The sequence below is a fragment of the Linepithema humile genome, chromosome 4 (assembly GCF_040581485.1).
Source record: "Linepithema humile isolate Giens D197 chromosome 4, Lhum_UNIL_v1.0, whole genome shotgun sequence".
NCBI classification, from domain to species: Eukaryota; Metazoa; Arthropoda; class Insecta; order Hymenoptera; family Formicidae; genus Linepithema; species Linepithema humile.
In genome coordinates, this window is record NC_090131.1 from 25,353,355 (window position 1) to 25,374,211 (window position 20,857).

General features: G+C 38.2%; 1 protein-coding gene across 7 annotated transcripts; it reads right to left on the reverse strand.

Moving 5' to 3' along the window:
* Positions 1-83: 83 nt before the first annotated feature.
* On the reverse strand, positions 84-20,816 carry Scgalpha (sarcoglycan alpha). 7 transcript variants are annotated; one of them, XM_067354447.1, is made up of 13 exons: positions 17,821-18,188; positions 17,114-17,212; positions 16,444-16,762; positions 15,680-15,814; positions 14,219-14,358; positions 13,953-14,128; positions 13,664-13,765; positions 8,885-9,059; positions 8,171-8,406; positions 2,369-2,440; positions 1,680-1,823; positions 882-950; positions 84-805 (listed from the first exon to the last, which is right to left on the reverse strand). In XM_067354447.1, exons 3-13 carry the CDS (start codon positions 16,535-16,537, stop codon positions 781-783), a joined length of 1,368 nt encoding a protein of 455 aa, XP_067210548.1. In that variant the 5' UTR covers positions 16,538-16,762; positions 17,114-17,212; positions 17,821-18,188; the 3' UTR covers positions 84-780. The 7 variants fall into 7 exon arrangements, with proteins under 7 accessions (XP_067210548.1, XP_012222787.1, XP_012222788.1 ...); XM_012367364.2 differs by having other exon boundaries at positions 16,444-16,766; XM_012367365.2 differs by lacking the exon at positions 17,114-17,212 and having other exon boundaries at positions 16,444-16,766.
* Positions 20,817-20,857: the final 41 nt, after the last annotated feature.

Here is a 20,857-nt window from a genome sequence, read left to right on the forward strand (position 1 = left end):
TGCACAATCACATCAAGTCTTTCCAAACACAACAGCCGATAGAAAATCAACGGACATCTCGCTGAGGGTATGTAATTAAAAGCTTTATGTTAAAGATTTTAATGATTCATTTAACAGATGATACATAATTTGTAATTCGTTGAATAATTTTTATTTTCTGAGTAAATGTACTTATCTTACTTCTCTAGTCGCTATGTAAATAACGCAATATAATATCCGCAAAAATTGCGAATAACCTACACAGTCGAACACAATATCGAAATCGATTATAAATGAAATGATCAACGTTAATGAAATTTTAAATACCCATCATTTGATTGCGCAACAATCAAAATACGTTTTTAATATCGTATATTTATTGCTTATTTCAATAGAAATATATCGCGCTACAACTATTTTAAAATACAATCACATCAAATGTCATACAATATAATTTGTTACAATGCATAAGTAGTCCTGTGCAACATATTGTCCAAGAAAAACAGTCCTTTATGTTCACAACTCTATTTGCGTCTATATTTGTCTACGAAAAATTTTCTAGACGCAAATCAACTTCTCAAAAAGCACTTAACATATCAGCGAACCAGGCTTGGGAAGCGTGACGCAAGTACATATTTATGGTTACCGATAACTAGTGACACATGTATTTAATATCTGATTCAACTTGCAAATTTGGAGCTGGTTTCGATGAATTTACCGGCATACCGTGAATACGTTGATTGAAAGCCACCCGCGAACTATAATTCAGCAAAACCATGTCTTCGCGGGCTGCTCGTGTAGTCAGAAATCAGCACGTAAACTGGCACTGTGAACGCGAATTGAACAAATTACACAGACTTTAGCATATATTGTATATAAAAATCGCAATCGAGAATACTTACAAATTGCTCGGTCCGGTATAAGGTGGCGGGTTTGGACGAACGTATGGATTACAGCGTTCGCCAGAGATCCTGAAAGATAATATTCAATCATGATATATAATAGACACCATAGAGACAAGTAAAAATTGTCAATTTTTCAGATGTTTTTTAGACTCCTTTTAAATATTTTTCTAAATTTTATTTTTATGACTTTATATTAAATTATCCGAAACATTCCGTGATGTAGATTCAAGCGTATTTGTTACAATACACAATTAAATTATGTCGTGCGTAATACTGTTGTAAGAAGTGAAAAAACTCATTTGAGAGGCTTCGCGCGAACGCCTCTTTATGACTTCTACGTAACAGATTCACAATGCGATTATGTTGGGAGAGAGAGAGAAGTGCATTTGACTGGAAGCAATTATAGCGCTATATATTGTCTAATGTAGTACTGTAATGCATTCGTTTGATTAATGAATTATGAATTACACGCGATATTCTCTTCCCAAGAAACGATAGCCTGTTATGCAATAACGTAATAATTAATTGATGTGACTTTTTGTATCTTATCTAAAATAGGATTTTCCGACATGGTAGTTCCACGTGGGAAAAAAATGTTTAAATATTTATCGAACATTTAGTCATACTGATTTCCACAGGGTCATACTCGTATGAGTTCAGATTCCGTTATAAAGAAATAAATTTTTTGCATTATAATTCGCGACAAATTTGCACGACAAAAGTTTTTTTATGTTTACAGTCGAAAATTAAGTTTGTCGAAATTGTATTCTATTAATCACTATGTTGATGTTCTACCTTGGGCTTCGCGATAGAGATTCACTCGGGCTCGGCGGTTGAGCTGACAGCGATTTCAGAGTACCTCTCTCCGACATAGCATACTGCACCATTTGTATTCCGTTGTTTCCGACTCCCTCCATTGGCGTAGGTTCCCGTTTCTCGCTGCAAAAGAGCATCGGGTCGTTAAACCGGACATTTAAGTATAACAGAACTTCTAATTGATTCTTTGCAATTCGGATTTTGCATTTACATAATGCAATAAAAACAGAGTTATGAGCACGAATAAAATTCTTATTTTTAACATGAATTAAATGAGTGAAAGAAAGAAAGCTATTCTAAGTAATGTTGTTTTATTATCATGATTATCATATCATAATGATACTCGTGTATTTATTAGTATGCGCTTCTAAGAAGCAGATATTGTAAATAATTTAGTATTCAGTCATATTTAAATATTGTCGAGTTTTATGTGACAGACATGCGGGTATGATAAATTAGGGAAGCTTTTTACATGGGGAAACTAATCAAAAATAAAAATTTAAAAAACTGAATTAATTAAAATTATGAATTTAGTTGAATTCTATTAATATGTGATACATTATTGCTCACGCCAAACTGAAAGTTAGTAATATTTTAGCAACGTTGTGTCATTTTGCAAAAATTAGCACCTATCAAAATATTGAATAAATTATACAGAGTGAACGTACCTGACGGGTTGTTCTCTGATAAGGAAAATATTAAAAAGTTCGTCAAAATATTCGTCTGACTCCGGGTCCGTCCTAGGAAAATAAAATATAAAACCCTAGGTTTTGTTGAAAAAAAAGTGATCTTTAAATAGCAATTAATTGATAATTTTAGTGTAAACACCACCGCCGGTCGGTTTGACCTTTGTATCAATCATAAATTATATTATCCGATTAAACTATATATCACAAAAAATGACTTTTATAATTGGATAATGGTGATTATTTTTCTCACAATGGTCGACATCTTAATTACCATTTGCGTCAGAACATAATAGTCACAAACGTCGGAGCTATAAAGATATGCAGTAAGAAATGAAAAAATTCTATAAATATTTATGAAATCTCGCCGGACAAAGTTTAAATACCATTCAGCATTCATTTGTTATTGAGATAGCTTTTGATATTTATGATCGTTTGCCGTAGTAAACCATGTAAACACATAATTGCTGTCGCAAGTATTCCCATTATCCTTGCAATCGAGATATAGCAATAAAATATTACTTCGCTAAAATAATATTTTCTTTGCGATGAGATTTCAAACTGTTTAAGATCTCGAAATAGGAAGTTTGCGCCATTTACGACATTTAATTGAATTCTCATAGCCGATGCGATAAGAAGAAAATCGATAGATATTGCCTTAAAACTCCCTGAAATCCCCTGAACTCCAGAAAGCGCCATGGTAAAACCTCTTAGTCGTACAATTATAGAGAAAATCGAATTCCTTTCGCGTGACGAGCTTTTACAATCAGCGAATTCTGCCGACAAACGGGTTTTCTGCGGGCTTCTCTTCGCATTTGCGACCAGAATTTTTTAATGAGTCATATCGCACGTCATACGCGCGAGTCCTGTTCCTGTTTGTGCAGCGCCCGCATTATCAACCGCGCGATTACCTTGATCGCGCCGCGTGGACCGCGGCCGCGATTTCTCCGCGACCCTTGGGAAAACGCGAACGCGATTCCGACAAATATGCGAAAAGAAATTCGATCGCGCGCGGTCGCGTTACGCGACGTCGATTGTAACTTCAATGGATCCCACCGATTCCCAATGCCATAGCCACGCGAAATGAACACGGGCTGCGTCAGTGCTGCGTCAATCGTCACGTGTGACACGACGTAATTGACTTATTATCGCGACGCGCCAATGAAAATTGTTGCGCCCCACGGATACGCTCGAATACACGCACGAACAGCAGGGTCGCCTTCTCGCCGATTATCACGCACCGCGAATAGCCGGCGGACCCGATTAAAAGTCGTTAACAGAGTTCTGCTGCATTCCGCGCCGCGATATGCCTTTAATTATGATCGCAGATCGGATTTGCTGTGACCGCTAGCTTGCAGAATTTTGATAGAAGAAACCTAGCTTCCGCCAATTACGGTCAACCTTCGTCGTCACGCGAATAAATGCAGAAATCTAAAACGCCGAAATATGAATTTTATTCAAGGTTTTATCTATGTTTTGTAATAATTTTTTATATCTAAAAATATCTAGAAAAATTTTTATAAAGATTTAAAATCGATAATTTTTCACATTCTTACCGAATGTCTTATTTATTACCTACAACCAAACGCACTTAAGCAAAATGATTAAAGATTCATGTTTATTTCTCGTATTAATTATATTTCACGATATGAGATGTTTACAAATTACCTAGCAAGATTTATCCGTCTCCATCGCGAAAAATATTGATGTTAAAACGAAATATTAACGATTAGATTAGATGCGATTTTGTGTGTTGTTCGATACGCTTTATCGTCGAAACGTTCAAGAGGCCTCATTAAATATTTACGATAAACATTGATATTCTCTGACGCAAAATGTCTTATTATAATAGATTAGCTGGTATCATCAAAAATATATTATGTAAGGTAAAAAAGTGTGTCGCGAAGTCGCTGAAATTAATAAAAAGTTACTTGGAAGAACCGTACACATATTAATAAACTCAATTAGATTAATTGCTTGGAAATTACGAGCCGTAATATAATAGAATTAAAGGAATTGAGAAATAATCGAACAATTAATAATTTAACAACATAATTCCAGATTAATTATAAACGATACGTCTCTTAACATAAATTTTCATTCGAGCGTTTTATGCAAATAAAATACGGAAATCTCCAATTCTCAAACGCTTTCTCATAAGTGCACAGAAAAGCCTATAGACTTCACAGCGGCACTTATGACGGTAACTTTGTAAAGTGGCTTTTGTAGTCATTGTAAGCATCATTTCCGGGCACTTTACACCTTTTACAGTGGTATAGCTTGGCCGGGCCATGTCGCTTTTGTGACCAGTAATTGAAGCTGAGACAGCATTATGTCATTTCGCAAACTTGTTGATATTATTAGAACCTGCTATATCTTATCTTACTTGCAGAATACGAATAGTTGTTTATAACTGTAAAATATGCAATAAAATGATATTCCAAATACAATATCAAGTATCTTTAAAGACGTCTGAACTCTTCAAACGTTTTGTGAATATCTCTCAGATCTCTGTTTTGTGTTTAAGATAATATTTAAAAAGTATTAAATAACACTTTTATATATTTTAATACATGGTTGTTTTTGTCCTTTTCATATACAATACGCTTTGTATATGAATTTTGGTTATAGAATTCTTTTTTCATATTCTTCTCATACTTTACATAAATTTGCAAAATGACAAAGCGTTTAAGCAGTGAATCGTTGCTCGATGCATTGCAATTGTAGACAAGCGGGAGTGAGAGATTTTTAGTGGACCAGACGCGCGACCAGACATGCGACTCAAGAATACAAAACTCAGACGGTGTTTACATCGATCGGTGCGTAAAATTAGCACGCGGTCGCCGATCGGCGGAAATAGCTGCACACACGTCGATCTATTTCCGCGTGAACAGACGAACCGCGGCTGCCGATAAGTGATTCTGTTGCATCACTCCGATTCCGAACGCGTCACATACCATCTGACCGTTGATCGTAAAGTACCGATCGCTGGCGGTCACTTACCCGTTCGCCGTGCATCGCACGCACGAACGCACGCCACGCGCCCAGCTAATGTGTGTATCACGACCACGTGAGAGGCAAGTGTGCGACGATATGGTAACCGCGTACGTGTATGTACACGTATGAGCGAGCCTTTGATAAAAGAGAGAGAGAAAGATCAAGTGACACGATTTCGCACTGTCATGGCCGTGACTAGGCATAACTATTGAAAAAAAAAAGATTATCAACATTTTCTTAATACAAGTATCATCACCGCGGCGCGAATGCCTTGAGAAATATATATTGTCAGAAATTAATGATATTATAGTATCAGTAGATATCGTTGAATGATGAAGGGAATCGATTATATATATTATATATATATGAAATTTTAAAAATTGATATCTTTTTTTCTTACTGTCTTCCTGTCGTTATTTGTCATTACCTTTTCTTTATATTTATTATTTGGCTTCTTCCTTCAATTTTTTTACGCGTTCTTTTCAATTTTTTTTTTTTTTATTTCTTCTCTCTCTCTTTTTTGTCTGCTTTCTGCTGTGGGAGATTCCATTACCGATATTATTGACAGCCAGCTGATTAAGCAAACCGCTAAAGGCTACGAAGAGGCGGTCACTGCACTCTCTCGAGGATATTTGGAAATTACCGCTCGAGATTGGATAGACAGTTGTTTCGGCAGTTTGTATAGTGATCTACAAAATGATTGAGGTGACGGCTGGCGAAAACAGACGCAATAATATTAAATTAAAAAATATAAGCAAGATGTTAAATGTCACCGCGTGGCAATTATCAGTTTAATTGTCGTCAATGATCCGAACCCAAACAACTTAGACATTCGTCGAGCTAAAATAACTGCATTTTGTTTCATGAGTATTTGTACGAGATAAACATGACGCACATAGCGTCCATAATAAGATCATAATTGGATCAGTTACATCACACGTATAAGAATCCCGATTCGATGCACGCCCGTGCACGCCCGCAACCGGTTATTTGTGTTCGCATGTGCAATGTGTAAACTATATTGTCCCGACGACTGTGTAATTTTGATCTTTTTACCGCCTCTAGAAAAGATAGCCTTCGCTTCTTTATTAACTCATTAGTCGCAAATTACCGGCCCTGAATGGCCGTTTTTTTTTTACCGCCCCGAGCTGCAAGCAAGGGAAACTGGAACGTCGCGAGACACGAAATAAACTGCCTCTAATTTTTTTAACATACAAATATACTGAAAAAATTATTCCTTAGCGACGGTTTAATCGTGCGCTATTTTTGTGAAAATTATTAAATTTCGATGATAAATAATTGTGACAATTAAGCATAAAGAAGTGTCATTTTTCAGACGTTTTTTAGACGTCTTTCAGATATCTTTAAGATCTTTAAGACTTGTGTGTGTCTGGATATCTTTCTATTTAACTCCTTCAAAAAATATTTACGAAAAAAAATAACTTTGAATTCGTCATTGAGATGTTTTTGGTGATTCTGGTCGGCCGCTTTGTAGATGAAGCTATGTACTTAATAACAGCCGCTTGTGTACGCGCTTCATACTACTATAATTACGTAATATACATCGTAATTACTGATGTACGTCATAAACTGAATGGTGCTTCCGTTCGCGCTTATGCCAAAGCTAATATTTTACATTCAGTTAGATTTCTTGCATAGATTCGCGAAGTAATTATTTATATATATCTTATCCTTTTTCTTCATCAATGCGACATGTTTTATCGATGCGCGATCAATTTTATTGACTATAATAATCAATTGATTGTAATAATCAATTGATTATAATAATTAATTGATTATAATAATCAATTATGACGACAAAAAGACGTCAGATAACGATCATTTACTGCTTGGGTATTTTTTTATTAACACAGAATCCTACGTTGATGATGCCGAAAACAGCGTTTTACACTAATTTCATTTAATTGATCTTAGGTTTGCGTTTTTCCATGTGCGTCACGAATAACGGTTGCAACGCGCACACTTTCCGAATTTATTTGTCAAGCGTGCTATCCGACGCTTTGTAATTTTAATCATGTCAGCGGGTGTGTCGATCTACGTCACTGATATATCTATCTGATCCGATATTGTTACTTGTGAATGAAACTCGTAGTAGTAATAACAACAACAATAGCAGCCCCTCTCCATATCGCTCCTACTCTTAATGCGTCTCTCTGGTCACGGTCAAAAAAATTTGGTCGGCATGCAATGATATGCACGGAACAACAGATACATTTCGACGCTGTAGACTTTCGAAGAATGTCGGTTTAATGTAAGCCGATATGATAAAAAAATTTGTAATCTTCTTAATCTTCGCTTGATTTGCATTTAATGATTGAAGAACTCGAATAGAAATTGACGGAAAATAAAGCGTCATTCATATGCGTGCATATCGCAATTATCAAAGAAATACAAAACGTCATTGATATATGACGTAGCAGTCAAAGCTGCGTCATAAAACAAACAGATATAATCGAAGTAAACGTGAAGCGGAGAAAAAACACTGATTAGACGCTGACTAGACGTATTTACAGATTTTCTCTTTTTATGGGCATATCCGCTATACGCAGAAAAAAGATACGTCAATGCCTTCTTAAATATAGTAAAAAAATATTGTAATCTTATGAAAATTCAATGAAATCTGTTGAGTTACAACAAAATATGAGATATAAATTAATTCACGACAGAAATCCGCGAATAAAATCGCTAGAAACATTTTTTCCGGAATGCAGATGACCATCGCGTCAAAGCAACTCTCTGACCGGTTTTCCTTCGATGAGCGCTTACATTTTCTCGTGATGCAGGCAGAGAGCGGTGCTAAGTAAGGCGCCCAGCACGAGGAGCAGAATGACCGGTACGAAAATCGTGGTGGCGATTTCCTTGAAGTAGCTTCTCGTAGGTATGCTGGCTTTCGTCGAACGAGCCCAACGCCACTCGGTGTGTTCGGAAATGCCCGACGAAGGCAGATCCACAACGTTCGCGCTGGGGCTCTTGTGCTTCAGACTGTGCTGGTCTTCGTCGAGCTAACAGGAAATGATGCCTTTATGCCACTGGCGGAGGGAATGTCGTATAACAATGTGCTACAAAACTAATTACAAAAGTGGCACGTGGGACTAGGATGATCGGTATCTTTTACGAAATTGCACGAATCAAACGTGTCTTACGTGGAAATTGATTAATTGAGATGAGTATGCGGAAGACTGGCAACTGCGTAAATTAAGGATAATTATGATGACTGTAAAAACATTCGAGAGGTATGCGATGACGATCGAGTGCAATGTACAGTGTCATGCCTGGAAATCGACAAAGATCGCGAGAAAATAATTGCATGTTTACAATGACGTGATAATACATAACATGGCGATTGCATAATTTTTGAAAAGGCCAGGTGATGCGGATGAATGTAAAGCAGGCGAGTGATTATTGAGATTTTCACTGAAGATACGTGGAATTTTTCTCAAGCGAAGTCTCGCGTGTAACAACGCAATTTAATCAACTTACCAATCTAAAGGAGCACCAATCTAATCTGAACTCAGCCTCGCGGAAAAGTATCTCCACGCTGGTCCTCTTAAAATCTCTGGGACACGACGGCATTTTCCATAGTGGTTTTACCTCCTCCTGCAGCTCGTTCAGCTCCTGCGAGAACGGCACCGTGCTGCCCAATCTGACGACGACCCTGCAACAAAAGCGACAACTTCGCTCTCTTTTTCCTTTTCTTTCTCAGGAAGACATTCGGGAACGATATCTGATTTCGGCGAAATGTAAGATGAATCGGGTGAGAATCGGTGAGTCAAAAAGGACTCGCTTGAGTCAAGGAGCTACCGCTCGCGACGAAGAAACTTTGACTCGACATCGCAAACGATCAGACGAATCATTCCGCGATATTCACTCGGTACTTGCGTCACTCCTGTCAAGGATTCCTTTAAGTAGCACGCGTGGGACTTTTGCCCGCATGTGTGCCCGCCGTGTGTTAACAATAAATGCGGCAACCGTTTTGTCTGGTCTCGCAGATTGTTAACACTGCACGTTGTTACACACGACGAACTATTTTTAATCTCCTTTTCTCATCGGCGTTTCACAATACATCTTATTTCATGACCTATTCCAACGTCGATATTATTTTCAAAAGATTATTTCGATCAGCAAATTCTGATTGTTAAATGATCGATTACGAGTCATAGCTCTGATTGTGTCTAATGACACTCTGACTGATGATCTCAACCTCTCGCTCATTCGAATAATTATATTATTGCGCATTGACAGAGTCTAAATCATAATCCCGCTGAACGTATCCCGCTGACTTTAACCTTCCGTTCGTCGTAGAATTACATAATTTATTACTCCATGAAATCGAGCTTTCTTGTGTGCGAATGACAGATCGCATACCCCGCGCGTTTAAATTCGATATCCCTCGCAAATATCTCCATCGATCAAATAACAGCCCTCGAGGCTAATCATCGCGATACGCCGCGAGTAATACATGTAATATTAATCCAACGCTCACACACTACGCGGGCTCACCACACCGTGACCGATCAGCATACAGGACACGCAAGATTGATTGATGTTTGTTATTTACGTAACTCTTGCTTCTGTCCGAAAGAAAGATTTGCCTACTTTCGCATAGGCGAGCTAATGACACAATGCGATTCGATTAAAAATTAATTAATTTTGTACTTTTTTCTATTCGATTTGGAAACTTATCTCTTAATTATATACGTGACTCCTTGATAATCGAAAGTTCACGTTGATAATCCGTAGTTAATTAATTTTGACGAAGCCCGCAGCGGCCGATGTTGACGCGCAATCAAAGCCCGACGATCTCACGATCGCTCACTCCCGGCTTTCACTGATACGCAACGATACGATGCACTGATACGTATCTAAGGTCGAATGCACGAGGTGGCTCCTTAGGCGCGGCCTTATCATCTGCCAGTGGAAACAAGCCCCTGCCAGTCAATCAGTTAAGTGTCCCGAGCGCGGCGACAATGTCACATTTGCGTTAAGAATAATTGCCGCTGACTGGTGTCATCGTACTTTGACGCAATAAACCTGAAAGTGATAATCGGCGGGAATAGTGTGTATATCGATTGATCGATGTAATCGATTTATCTCAATCGTGACAGAGAAAAGGAAGAATTAATCGCGCCACGGTGCACGTCGTCCCGTCGTCGCAAGCGTGCAATTTCGCTCCGATCACGATAACTCGGATAACATAGTTTCTAAAAAAAGAGCCAGACGGACGAAGGACTGGGCAATAAAGTCTCGTGGAGTCTGACCCCGGTCGCAGTTTAGATGATTCGCTCTACTTGTCTCTAATTAAATACACATTTTGCAGTGAGTGTTTTCGGTGCTTTGCAATATATGTGTGTGTGTGTGTGTGTAATAGGTGTAGTCGATTTATCTTGCCATCGCAGAAAGATTAATCGCGTCACACGTTTCATCATCGTAGACGCGCGATTTTGCTCGTTCGCGTGATACGTGCGCCCCACGTCTTGGCGTTGATCACAAAGTACGGTGACAACACGCTGGTGATTCAAACGTAAGAGAGATACGCGTAGGCGTCACGCCGAGACGAAAAAGGTAACTCCTCGATTATCTAAATCTGTTGAACACATGGCGATATCGTATTATAAGAACAATAGCGTTACGTTAGAAGCGGCCTACGATTCGAGGCTGTTATCCATTGCGGTTTTGTGTCACGTTTTTTTTTCTAACAATAGTATCGCAGCGGCGGCAGACACGGCGCACCAGCCGGCGAAGCGGGAATGCATATCCGTTGCAGATGCAAAACCGCCTCGGCAATTTTTAACGGCGCGAAATAAAAATTTTTATCCGGATGATTGTGCAGATTACAAAAAAATGACGCACGTGTGATAAAAACAAACGAAAAAAATTCGCGATTCTTTATTCTTGAATTTTTTGTTTCGCGAAAATTGCAAACAAAATATAGCCCGAACAATTTTGTTCGCATTATACATATACAAATCATACATGCATGCATTATTTTTAATCGTAACGCACTTTTTTTCTTAAGAGAAGATAATTAATTTTTTTTATTTGCTTTTATAAAAAAGTTGACTCATATCGTTTCCATAATGACTGATTCGATTTTAATTAAATTGCACGAGATAAGTCAGGTGCGATGAATCAGAACATCACTTTGAGCGAACACGAATCTGGACAGATTAAAACAGTAAGAAAACATATTTATCCAATATGTTATTAGTAATTGGCCTTGTTCCGTGAGAAAGACTGTTGTTTTCGATCTCACCGATCGGGATTGAGAACACGTCGCGGTGTAAATGTGAGTTTGAACTGCTTCATAATGAATCGATATCTCGTTGCGAAACTGTTCCTCACTTCGCCCCGAGGTATTTGTCCAAACATAAATCTACATCGGGAATAATGCATGTCTCTCTCTCTCTCTCTCTTTCTCTTTTTTGCCCCCAGTGCGTCTCGCGTCACGTCCTGTGTCACGTCGACGCAACAACGGTTTCGTAACGAATTGAAATTTCTTTTGATGCGGCGCGCTCATGTTCAAGTACGTTGTTTTTATGCCGTATATTGTTGCACCGGAAGGAAGTCTGCCCACGCCACGCCGCGCTTCAATAACATCAACACTCGTCTCACTATTACGCGCGCACAACAAAATTATTTTCCTCAGCTGTTTCGCACGCAACATGCTTGGATGAGTAAAATTTCAATTCCGAGACTCTAATCGATCGTGATTAAATTTCCGTTATTGTTAGTACGCGGAAAAACGCAACGCGCGCTTAAACAACCGACCGACTTCCTTGCGCACACCGCCATATCTGTCCGGCAGTATTTCCTTATTTTTTTCATTTCTATTTTCGCGCAAATCTCAGTCAGCGTTTTCGCACGAATCTCGCCGTGAGAAGAATAACATTATCTGTGTCAACAACACGCAGTGCATTCATTCGATTGGAGAAAATCCACGTCGCTTCGGAGACGTATTTTCCTACGAGAAGCGTGATAGATACAGAAGCGGGGAAGCGCGTCGCATTATCAGGCTTTACGTGCCCGTAAAAGTACCGCGATAAGTCATGATCGTTGATCCGTAAAATTGGAGATCTTAGGGGAGTCACTCGGCGCGCGAATCGCGCGATGGTGAATTCTCAATGGAAAGTCCACCGATTCGCAGTTTTCTGCGAAACTGAAAGTTTATTCCGGGGAATACGCGTGAATAACGGTACTGTTACTCACGGATGCTATGGATGACGGCATCTTATCGCGTAGTCTATGAACCACGTCACGAAGGCGCGTCGATGCGATCCACGAAATTTGTCGCACAACACATTTAATCGCGGTGACGCAATCGATAAAAATCGTGAATTGCAATTCGAGTCCGTTCGCACAGAATTTCTTCGGCGCGCTAAAATTTATGTAAATTTTATTAGTATGCATTATACGTTGCGAAAAGCGCGACGTCACGAGCTCAACGTTACGACGAAACCTGTTTGACATTATTCGCTTCAGTTCGGCGCGGTGTAGGCGTGCTTAATGAATCATTATTAATTCCAATATTCTATAATAATAGAATACTTCGTATATTTAAAGCGTGCGATGAATAAAATGTTGGACAAAAGCAGGCGCGACCGTGACATCGATCGCTATCTTTTAATGACTTCCATTCCTCAAAGCTATCGGCCATAATTAGATTAAACATATCCAGTTTCCGATAAGAGCGTACCTACGTTCTTCCCGTCAGTCGCATAAACGATAGCGCATGTAGGAAGTAGCAATATGTATATAATTTTAATAACAACCGTCGGATGCACATCACGGCACTGCTTGCGGTTAATCGGATGATTAGTACGTCAGCGATATCAGAGAAACTGCTTCATCTCGTCGTGGCAGTATCGTTTTCACAACCATGTCACTAAGTTACTACGTTTCTATAAAATTTTATTCGCCCGCCAATTTGTAATTCCAGTTAATATCAATCGCGTAAACGACTAATTTCTTTAATAACGTTCAATGAAAGAATCGGGAAAGAATTCGTTTAAAAGAACTATCGTCCACAAATAATTTATTTTTCTTTAATTAATTATTGTTCAATAACTTTAATACTTCAACTCGCGTAATTGTGTGCAAATATTTGTGTGTACTTTCTCGACGATTAATAACTCGAAACGCTCTGAGATAAAAAAAAACAGAAATTATAACTCAAAGTTCTGTCGAACTAATCGCAGAGAAGCCTCGGGGCTTAAGGGCTAAGTTAGTTTTGACAGAGGATAATCCAGAAACGTGACTCACCCTTCACCTTCGCTAGGCTTGAGAGGTAAACGAGCTCCCAGCTCAATGGCAGATGCCAAGAAAGTCACGTACAGATCCGCAGCACCTTTCCACAACTTCTTCCTGCGGTGAAAAATAGAATGTGTTTATCGCGCTAACATAATTATCGCATTACTATATCATGTGTCAAGAAATTTCCCTGTTTACAAATCACGCTCGAGGAAGGAAATTGCAAGTGCGCTATCGGTATCAAGGACGTTGGAATTATGGAATCGAAGTATCGCGAGAAAATTTTCGCTCAGCAACAAACCTAAATATATCGAGGAGTTTCTCGGTGCGATTGTGATCGAACATATCCTCCACGTTGAGGTTGTCGATCTTCAGATGCACCTCGTATTTCGTCAGATTTTCCCTCTCGAGTACATTCATGTCGAGCACCTTGTAGCGGGTTTCGTAAGTGTGCTTGTTCAACCCGACAATCTCCAGCTGAAATTATTATCGCGTTTATTTAATACGATCGATGATATGCCAGAAACAAAGACTAGTGAGTGAGTTGATATAGCGATTGCGTGTTACCTGAAAATATTTCTGATCTTTGGGCGCGACGCCGTATAAAAACCCATGATGATCCTTCTTGCTGTACGTGTAGTGTATCCACGATGGAAGATCGGGGGCGTTTAGTAACGATGGTTGATACGAAAATTGATCGGAGTGCCCTGAAATAAAGCGGCACAGTAAAAGTAATGCCTGCGGTAGAAAATACGAAAAATTAATTATCTTTAAAAATAATAAATTTTTTTATAGAATTCTTGAGAAGAGTTGAAAATATTTAATAAAAATTTTCCAGATAAATGTTTAGGATTTTTATTAAAATTAATACGATAGGCAGAATAACCTTAACAAGAACTTTTTAATGTTATTAAAAAAAGGTAAAAATAAGTGCAGAAACGTGGTAAAAGAATATCTTTAAAATAAAACTGCTAAAATGTTCAAACATATCGTTACGTGGTTTAGAATTTCTATGATCTCTAAGATCCCTTTACTTCTCTTGAAGTGATTAATCGATTGAAGTAAAGATAAAAAATGCATTTTTCTACTTGAATGTAAAAAGTGGCCTTGTCTGGTCTGATAAATATGATATTCTAAGAGCGATAACTTTAATAACTTGTTTTGTGTGACAGATTTGAAATTGTTTGAAGGCGTTGAATTAGAAAGTATCGCGGTGTGTGACAATGTTGGCCATAAGGTCAGCGTAACGTTTACAACGGTCTAGCAAGTAATTGCTATTCGCAGCGCGTTACGAATGACGTACGGAGACATAGTTTAATTTCGTATTGTAAAATGGGTTAACGGCTAACTATGTATAATTATAGCTACCTGACATTTCTTCTTTTAGGAAAACTTTTGTCGCGGAACATTTATTTAATTTTGATTCGTAAACAAAAAAAATGGCACAACTGATTGTTACAGAAAAATTATATTCTATAAAAATATTTTTTAAAGATTATGTTTTATGAAAATAATAACCTTTATATTGTACAACTTTAGTACATAAAAATGGAAATATCTTTTATTATAATTTTCTTGTCATCTTGTATCAAGAAAGAAAAATGTAATTGGATAAAACAGTGATGTAATCAACAACTAGCAATAAGACCACCCTCGCAAAAGTCTTTATGATTATTATTATTAGAATAGAACTCGGATAAAGCTGCATTAATCTTTATTATTTTTCTTCTCGATTTTCCGAGCTTTGCTGATAATAATACGCGATTATGTATCAGAAAAGATAAAATATAATATAGCATATTGATTTTCTCTTTTTTTTTTTACAAGATGACATCTGGTTTTTTCCGGTATTTTTTTACAAGATGATGTCTGGTTTCTTCCGTTATTTTTCTTTTCAATACATCTTTTAACAAAGGCTACAAGGCTATCAAGGGGTTATCTACTGGATAAAGATCTATAGATCTACTCATAATGAAATCTTTCTGACAGTTGAGAAGAGTTCAGAGAACCCGAGTGTGGTTTTCTTACCATCTGCACTCCAATCAAAGATCTCAGGTCTAATGGGAATGACAAAGACCTCAGTCATTAAGATGCTTTCGGCAGTGATGGTGGCCATCATGGTTGACAATAGTATTATGCTCGGATACATGATCGTGTGCTGTGCTAGAAAGGTGAATGACATCGAGATATGACGTTTCATTTATAATTTTTGTAGAGCCTATATAATGTTTTCGAGTTGATCCATCAAAGAATCGCTACAAAATTAAATTTGGTTCTCATAAGTTCGTAAGATAAATGCATGGATGGATAACCGTTAAATTTGTGCTCGCTTCAATATCATGTAAAATAATGCAGGCTTTTGTATAAGAAGTACAAAAGATGCCCAAAGAAAGGATTCGAAAATTCTTAGAATATATTAATATCGCATGGATAATTCTATCTCTTAGAAAAAAAGAAATGATAAAAGAATAAAAAGAAATAACATTAATTTTTAATAATTAAGTATCTAAGGATAAAAACAATTGTTTACTAAAATAACTGGTTATTCATCGATGACTTACTATTAATAATTTTTAATTACATAAAATTTTGAAAAGTTTATATCCTAATTAAATTCCCAATTAAAATAAAGAGATCATTTATAAATTCGAAGTACACTCGTTCTTTGTATACACATCAAATAAGCAATTCTCGTGAAATGTGACTTGTTCAAAGTTATATTCATTCGAACATTCTACTAGCTTTCTTTAAAAATGACGCGCGTTGCATTAGAAGACGCAATTTCCACTTACAATGAAACAGCATTCGATTAAAGTGTCTCCGTTGATGGTGCTTTTCAGCGAAAATCACACACGATACGTCCGTCAGAATCAGCGTGTGACTCATATATAATACATAGTACGAAAACCGCGACGCATTCTCCAGTTCCGCGATTATCGGTGACACGTGGAACGATACGCACTTGGCGTGAGAAAAATACACGCGTCCTTCTTAACCATAGATCACTCCTCTCCGTATCGGTTATTCCCGATAATTTTTGCAGGGATATAGCATTAGTTCTAGTCAGGCGCGATGCTGAGGTCTTTTGTTTTCTGCGACGCAAAGTTCAGTCTTTCTGCAACGAATTGCAATGTTAATCTTAGTTGCAATTTTAATATTTGTATCAATGAGGCGGAAGAATGCAAGCTCAAAAATCTTTTCAGAAAATTTGAAAAGTATTCAGATTATGGTTGACTTTCCAAGCTACATTTATTTTCAAAATAAATTTTGCGGTCAGCATGGAGAGAAATTCGGACAAATTGAGATCAGTACGTAAAATAAGATAGACTTTTAATGTTTATTTAAACAATTTTATTTTGAGAAATATGAATTATTTATACATTTTTTTATTGTTACATGGATTTATCGCGTTATGTTGTTAGTCTTCAAACAATCATATATGGAAATTTCCGTTTGACTTACGTTTCTGACAGCGATGTAAATATGTCAAAACTGGAATTCTAAACTGCTTGTTACTTTCCGCGACATTAAAGCACTTATCAGAACTTCAGGTTCACCGACCTTTGCACATTATATCATAAAAGATTACAAAAGGGAACACTGTACAATATTCTAAACGCAACGCGTCTAAAAGCATTGAAAACATGCCACTACTTTCGAACCTAATTTTTTGCAAAAATCTGTTACAACAATTAATATACAATTCAATTATTAATGTTCCGAAATTGGACTCGGGAAATCTCGCGGACAATCCTGCGAGTAATAAGCCCAGAAGAACTCCAACTAAATGCGCCTCGAGTCAGCATCGCGATATTTCTGGCGTGCCGGTCGTGGTGTGCCGCTTTAATTTTCCGACGGGTCGCGAAAAGCCAGCGACGTGGTATCGATTGTTGCGCGAAGACCCGGCCAGGATTCAACGATCTCGCGTCTTGTCCAAAATTTATTCCCGCTCTTTACTCCAACAAAAATGCACCGCACTCGGTCAAGGCGTTATATTATGAAAAACCAAACGACGCGATTCTCCGTCACGTTATTATCGTCGTCGTCGTCGACGTCGCCGTGTATCGGTCGGTCCTCGTCGCGTTCCCGTCGCGCCTGCGTCGCCGACGTACTACGCGAAACACGACGCACGCACGCATGCACGCACGCACACGTGCTGAGAAACTTACGTGCTCACGGAAACGGATCGTTGCCACGATGCGTTGTCGGCAGACGACACCGCCGATGTGAAATTCACGATGAAACAGAAGCCGCGGCGGCCCAGGTAGAACCCGTTCGCGATAACACCGGGACTGTATGCAAAGCTTGAAAATTGCGTTATACAGTAAGAAATGTTTCCGCCTGGTCAGTGACGGTGTACGTCGCGACGGAACGCGACGGAACGGGATATTACATCCGGATCGACGACGTCGGTGACAAAAAAAAGCTGAGAGAACCGAACCGACACAGAGCATAGGCACCCGCACGGCTTCTCGTTTCACATGCGCAGCTGGAGCATTGCTTCCGACAGATCTTTTGCAGGGGCGTACAATCGGCGATATTATTTACGTTGATCTGTGAAACATTGTGTCGGAACATAATTTTAATAAATGTTTTAGACAGCGTAGATATATTCAACGAATATTTCTTACAATGCCCGAAATGTTTAATTTGCATTCGATTATTCGATCGAGTTCAAAATGTCATCTTAGATGCGATTGTTTAGAAAAAAAAAGAATACAAATACAAAAGGAATACAAGGAATAAGAAATAAATTTGAAATACCGTGCAAATTCAATTCTTCAATTTTTTTTATCATTTTATGCTTGTAAAAATGTTCTAATTTGTTTCTTTGCAAAAGAGAGTTCAATCTGAGTGTCTTAACCAGTTATGTAAATTTTAAACAGTTTTTAATTGCAGTCGTGAATCCTTTTAGCGACATTAAGAGTCACGTTTAAAAAACAGTGTGCATGTGTCAGGCATCACTTCTTAACGTAATGATATTTTTATGCTTCTCAGAAATAAACGCTATAACGGTTTGCTTCTATTTTTTTCTGCCATTATCTCTGAAATTGTAATAAATTTCAGTTTCATGAGTCCACTGACCATAAATTATCGTTTTCGTATATTGAGGATTGCAGGATTTATCTTACAATAACATATTCGCATGCGAATGATAATGACGTTCGTTGATATGACCAATCAAGTTCCCAACAAACGTAATCGCTTTCATTGACGCAACTGTATTACCGCTTTTCGCGCGCATCGCGGTGACATATTTTTACTGAAACTTCCGCCCCGATCATTATCACGACACTCTTGATGGCAGATAAATTCGTTTGTCGGTTAAAAAAAAAACGCTGAACGCCTGCTAATTGTCAACCGAGCGAAAATGTCACTTATACGAAGCTCGATGTTTCATTGCGTAAACTCATTGTCTCTTTCGTGGAATGCACATAATTTAAACTGTTTAAAATTAAACAAATTCATGATGAGCAACAGGCTCTAGAAATAAAACATTTTCGGAAAAAATACTATATTGACGGAAATTTTAAGTTTATTTTCCAAAATTTTTAGACAATTACATTTGGAACATCAAAGCTTTTTTTTAAACGAGACCATTTTTTTCAATTGCCATTTCAATTTTATTCACAAATATCAGATAATACAATGTGATATAAAACATTAAACGTATATTGCATATATTGATAGATTTCGATACATCCGTAATCAACGCGAGATTGATGATGAAACTTTCTGAAAAAGATCTTTAAGATATAAAGTTGAAATTTATCAGTAAATACCCGTATATTTGCGTGTGATTCAAACAATACCCGACTCATCGACTTTTTTCCCAGAGTCGAAGTCTACCGTGACGCGGGAGACGTGTTGTTGGTCGTCACGATAACGCCGATTTTCGTTCGTGCGTAAGAGCCCCGGTTTTTCTTTGTCCATGAAACAGCTAACGATATACCGATACCAGAAAGTATCGATCTCGTTGATTGGCATTGACACTTGGTTACCGATATTGCGGTTAGGAGACGAATATTTTACAACGAGTATCGATAAACGATATACTGCCGTTGAAGCGTGTAGTTTTTTTTTCTTATTTTCTGTGTCACTCGCAGATGACTTTGGTCTCCTTCTGAAATGAGTCGGCTGATTAATTTTTGATAGACTTTCCTCGTCAAATTATATATCTTCTCCGCTCTCACTCCAATATTTTTTACTCAGCTATTTTTATTGAAATATTTATTCATCCGGATGATAATCGTCCATTATCCGAAACAAATTATTAGAATATTATCAAGACAAATTACTCTCGCGACTTTGTTATTCGCATGAATTACAATTATCGCTTGAATCGAATTAAAATTGAGATAAATGCTTATTAGTTTCTTTATCTGCGAGTTGTTAGTCAAATCGTTGTATATTTCATATTATTACTGCTCCGTATTTATTATTCAATATTGAAATATATTATGTCTCTTATTCACTGACAATTACCTCCTACAAACATTGTTGGTCTTTTTTTACGTTATATATAAGTATTATTCATATGTCATTAATATTTTTGATCGCTCAGTTATTCAAATATTCCTGCTCGCTCGCCTGTTTGTTGTATTATTCAAATGTCAGCGGGTTTCTTTCTCTGTCAGTGATTATTCTAATGTCTTTTTTTCTTCGTCAGCTATTGAGGATTAAAAATTGTCGGTTCTGATTTTCCAGCAGCTGATCGCCGGCCGGCGGCGTGAAGAACCGGAGTCAGATCGTCTCTCCGTGGTGCCCGTGCACGCAAGTACACTCGCCAGCGACATAAATGATCAACACGGCACTGCCTATTGACGTCCGTGGTAGGCGTGGCTTCACCACAGCCGATAGAGGGATATATTTACCGCGCGCACGACTTTTCTCTCTCGTGCGCCAACGCAACGCAACGCAACGTAACGCCGCAACGCAAGAAACGGGGAGGCTCTCCTCTCCGCTGTTCTCTTTCTCTCCCGTCCGCGGCGATTGACAATGTGTACATACTTGCAGCGCGGCAGCGTTGAGATCGGACGCGACGACGAGCGGTGCATCGTACGGTGCGCGAGCATAACTTCTCCTCGGCACGAGGGTTGACTTGTTCCTCGTCCGTCATCATCGTCAACGTTAAGTCTTCAGTCATCGCCGTCGTTGTCGTCATCGTCTACGTCTCTGTGTGCGCGATCCCGTGGACTGTGTTTA

What these genes read in the sequence shown, in the direction of transcription:
- Scgalpha (XM_067354446.1), bottom strand. Translation starts at nt 20,816, where the DNA reads ATGACGACAACGACGGCGATGACTGAAGACTTAACGTTGACGATGATG. An exon ending in AAGATCAGAAATATTTTCAG is followed by an intron (nt 14,129 to 14,218) that starts GTAACACGCAAT and finishes TAATAATTTCAG; the next exon opens with CTGGAGATTGTCGGGTTGAA. An exon ending in ATCAGAGAACAACCCGTCAG is followed by an intron (nt 1,824 to 2,368) that starts GTACGTTCACTC and finishes GCTCTTTTGCAG; the next exon opens with CGAGAAACGGGAACCTACGC.